At 46.6% G+C, this 4,372-nt stretch overlaps 1 protein-coding gene across 1 annotated transcript in view; it reads right to left on the bottom strand.

The window, feature by feature from the left end:
• Nucleotides 1–578: 578 nt before the first annotated feature.
• LOC307075621 (protein mono-ADP-ribosyltransferase PARP6) overlaps nt 579–4,372 on the bottom strand; it is a gene marked incomplete at both ends in the record, with an annotated part of 15,881 nt that continues 12,087 nt past the window's right edge. Inside the window, 5 exons of the mRNA XM_079736273.1 lie at nt 579–681; nt 1,366–1,450; nt 1,600–1,663; nt 2,083–2,162; nt 2,878–2,947. Coding sequence (XP_079592399.1) covers nt 579–681; nt 1,366–1,450; nt 1,600–1,663; nt 2,083–2,162; nt 2,878–2,947 — 402 coding nt within the window. The remainder of the gene's footprint in view (nt 682–1,365; nt 1,451–1,599; nt 1,664–2,082; nt 2,163–2,877; nt 2,948–4,372) is intronic.

The following is a 4,372-nucleotide window of genomic DNA, read 5'->3' as shown; positions in this document are numbered from 1 at the left end:
AAGGAAAGCCTTTTTGTGTTTGTGGGGGGGGGGGAGTGTGGGGGTGTGTGTGTGCGTGTGTTTCAGTGTTTGAGAGCACACATTTTTGCGCGAGGAGCAGACCTTGTGCCCACTGCGTGAATCGTTTCCTTTGTGTGTCATTCCACAGGTATGTTGTACGTCCACACACCGTGTGTGTCTGTGTGTGTTTGGGTGCGTCCACCTGGATGTGTGTGGGTGTGTAAACCCTGTCCCACACCGTGGCTCTGGTAGTACTGCGAGTGTCTGAGGCAAGAGCACAACAGTTTTTTGGACAGAGAGAAAGAAACGGCGTGCGTAGCCTGAAGGCAGCTGACTGCGGCGTTAGTCTGCTCTCACAACACAAGGCGAGGCAAACAACAACAAAAGAGGAGAACCACAAAAAAAACAAGTCTGATATATTGTTTCTGCGAAAAACAAATTTGCTGTCAGCATTTTGGGATTGAGGCTGAGGCTGTATCTGAACACTGTCCGTCCGTCCGTCCGTGTGTGTGGGGGTACCAGTGGGTCTCCTGAGGGCCAGAAGGGGAGGAGCTTGTGGTGGGGGGTGAGGCTCTCCATTAGCTAGAGTAGATCTGGGTCCCGATCACACGCATGATCTCCTTCTGGACCTTGGGCTCCTGGGTGTTGATGTTGGCGTCGCCCACCTGGCCGTCCTCGTACCTGCGGAGACCAGAGAGATACATCGTCCGTTGATTAGAGGGTTAACCCTAACCCTAACCTGGCCGTCCTCGTACCTGCGGAGATCAGACAGATACATCGTCCGTTGATTAGAGGGTTAACCCTAACCCTAACCTGGCCGTCCTCATACCTGGGGAGATCAGGCAGTCACATCGTCTGTTGATTAGACTACCGCTGGTATTATTACTAATTTTACTACTGAAATGATATGGAGTGAAATGATATGGAGGTTAGCTTATCATAGCAGAAGTATTACTCCGAGTAGAAGTATTAGTTGTAGTAGCAGTAGTGGTAGTAGTAGTAGAAGTAGTGTAGTAGTAGTGGTATTATTGCTAACATTGTTGTCATGATTATCAAAATGTACTGTCAATATCTGTAATGATTATTTGAATAGCTTAATGGTGCAAAACTAAACATGGAATCAAATAATTATTCAGTGAATCACCCAGAAAAGTCAAGGGAAGAGAGTCACATAATATATGAATTTATGAATGTTCAAGTGATCCTTGAAACAGTTGTAATATCGGATAACAGCATTCAAAGTCAACTGATTGCAAAAACGTGCTTTTCTCCCTGCTGGAGATAAACCCTCTTATTCCATTACGACAGCAGGTCGCTTTGCTGGTCGTGGGGAGGACGTGAGGAGAGGTCTACGGGATCACTCACACGAAGAAGAAGCGCGTGCAGACGTGGTCAGACACGGGACACACCCAGATGTTTCCGTGCTTCTGCAGGTCTTTAGACGTGATCACTGGTTCAGGAAGAGAGGGACAGACAGGACACACGCTCGGTTAGGCCACCTCGGGGGCAGTGGCGGTGTCAAAAGCCATTGGACATCATTTTCCTTTTAGGAGTGTGTGACGGTTAGGTTGACATGTGATGAGCACGGCCGCTGGTTACCTTCACACAGAGCGATGCAGTTCAGGTTTCGACTCTGAAGGAACCTTGACTGAATGGGGCGACTCTGCTGACAGGAAGCGTTCTGTCCAGAGGATGTTGGTTAGTCAACGGTTTCTCTCACACACAAACATCACAATGCAAGCAGAGCAAACATTTAGTGAACAACCAACACTAATGAAAGTTCAGAGCCTAATAACGACCCCCTCTGATAACCTGAAGATAGCGAATGTGTAAATCAGATAGGCCCACTAATTATATTCTGCCATATATCTTCATGCTTCATTCTTTTTACATTCTGTGTCCACTCCACCGTGAGCCAAGGTAACGAAATTTAGTTTAATATGTGCACTGGTACACTTATTGAATGACAATAAAACAAGTCTAAGTCTAAGTCTATATTACGATTACAATTGGCTGTGAAACAGCGTGGCGTAGCATTGTGTAGCTCGTTTAGCGCAGTGTTGCGTCGGGCGTCGTGTTTACCTGTGGGATGGTGTTCATGCGGTTGTAGCGCTGCACCAACTCATCTTTGGTGGGCATGCGGTGCTGTCCTTTCCCCATTCCTTCAACAAAACCAGAGGGAGAACACAACGTCACCACATCTAGTCTCCACGCACACTCACCTGAGGCGTGGGATTCTTACACACAGAAACTTACTCAGAGCCAGGTCTGCTATAGCATATGACAGGTGTTAAGGATTTCAAGACTTTGAAGGAACTATACTACTAAAATGGATAGTATAGTCTCTATACTAGTAGTAGAGATATACTTATATAGTATAACTATACTACTAGTATATATATATATATAGGTACTAGTATTTGCTAGTGACAATGTGTCAATGACATATACTTCTTTTGTATAATTGAGATAAATACAATCCACTCTCTCAACAATGTATTTACATGTCGAGTTGTTGACATTCTGAGTTCATTTAGGTCTGTAATGCCTCATTTAAATTCAACAAGGACAACAGTTGTCTGTATAGTTGCCAAACCCCAACATAAAGCTGACAAAAGTGATCCAGCGGAAAGACGGCGACAACACATCTGTCTGAATGACATGGAAGGCAACACAGAAACCACCCCCCCCCCCCCCCCAAAAAAAGAATAGCTTCGACCCCAAATACTGAACACCACTGAACAAGGAGCAGATGCAGCACCCACATATGAAAATGGACTCTTCCACCTTGACATCCAGGCAGTGTAAAGTACACACACAGCGGAATCAACCAACACAGTGGCAGATGGGAAAGGAAAAGGAAAGAGTAGTTCCTACCTGAGTATCCAAAAGAAATGCTGGAGATCGGGCTGAGATAGATGCCCTTTCCATAGGCTGCCCCGTGCAGCTTGGGTTAGGAAGGATTAGGAAGGAAGCATGGGTCACTAGAGAGTCGCTCAGCAGGTGGTCTGACGCACGCACACAGACCCAGCCAGACACACATCAGGGACTTCTTGGTCATATAGTATGAGTACAGAATCCTCTGCCGATGTAGCGTGCACTACAGGGCTTGTTCTTGCACACTAATGTCATTAAGGGACATGGTCTGCATCACTCAATGTTTTTTCCTCTCAAATAAGCTGACACTGACATCTCCGATAAAACGAACAAGAACAGCCATGTTTTCCTCCTCCCACTCACAAATACCAAGTGAGTAAATCCGTCAGGCCAACGGCAAACAGACACTTCACTTCGGTTCCGCAGAACTCCATCAGTGTCCGGAAGTGAACCACGCTGGCAATTAATTCAACCGTCACCAAACGTTAAAGACGGCAAGACAGACTGGAGATTAAGAACAAATTACAACGAACAATGAAGGGTGACGGCTTTGAAAGCCAGTGTCTGTTTGCTGCTCGCAAGGCAGAAAATACTTTCTATTGGGAATAATAGAAACTGGAATTACGCCAATTTGTTCTGATGTATAAATATATAAACTCCCAAACTATGTTGGGTGGTTCAGTTTGAGGAAACAGTACAAATATTATTTGACCAACATTTCCACACGCACACTCACACATTCACTAGGAGACACACGCGGCACCAAATATATGGAGAAGCCGAGAAGAAATCACAGCTGAGTCCTAGAGGTTCTGAGCGCCCGTGGTCAGACACAGCGTGGACCGAGTGTGATGAGATGAGAGGGGACACGGCGACATGAGGAGGAGAACAAAGTGATGATGAAGGTCCGGACCGCGGGCGAGAACGTCCACGATGAAGGTGAAGGAGAGAAGGTTCAGGGGAGGACAGGTTGCGTAGGGAAGGAACAAAGGGCAGAGGCAAAGATGATATTTTGAGATGAAAAAGGTGGAAGGAGTTCAAGGAACGGCGTGTCTGGAAACATCAACAAAGGTCTGACAGGGTTTCTGTGTGACAGGGGAGCGATTTGGCTCCCGCGGCGTCACGCTGAAGACAGACGGCGCAGCGCTTCAAGGAGGAGTTGGGAGGATGAGAGGGAGCATGGTGGTATCGAAGGTTACGGGGTGCGGCTTCAAACGGTCGTAGGAGAAGAGGAGGAGATAGAAATGGCACACAGAGCCATCTGTAAGGCTGAACTTTCACAGTTTGTGAAAGTTTAAACATCTCCAAAATACATCGTAATCTATTCTGGAAAGGTTGAGATTTATCTCACTCGAGCTGTAACTCAAGCGCACGCACGTTTTGGCAGACGGTTCACTCTGCCCACCGCGGTGTGACAATCTTCTCAGTGTCTGATTTATCTTTGATAAACTATTCAAGAGCCTTGAGAAGCTTACGACTATCGGGGGAACATCTG

The sequence above is a fragment of the Pollachius pollachius genome (assembly GCF_949987615.1).
Source record: "Pollachius pollachius genome assembly, chromosome: 5".
In the NCBI taxonomy this organism is placed as follows: Eukaryota; Metazoa; Chordata; class Actinopteri; order Gadiformes; family Gadidae; genus Pollachius; species Pollachius pollachius.
Note: the sequence above shows the minus strand (reverse complement) of the source record. Positions and strands in the feature narration are given on the sequence as shown.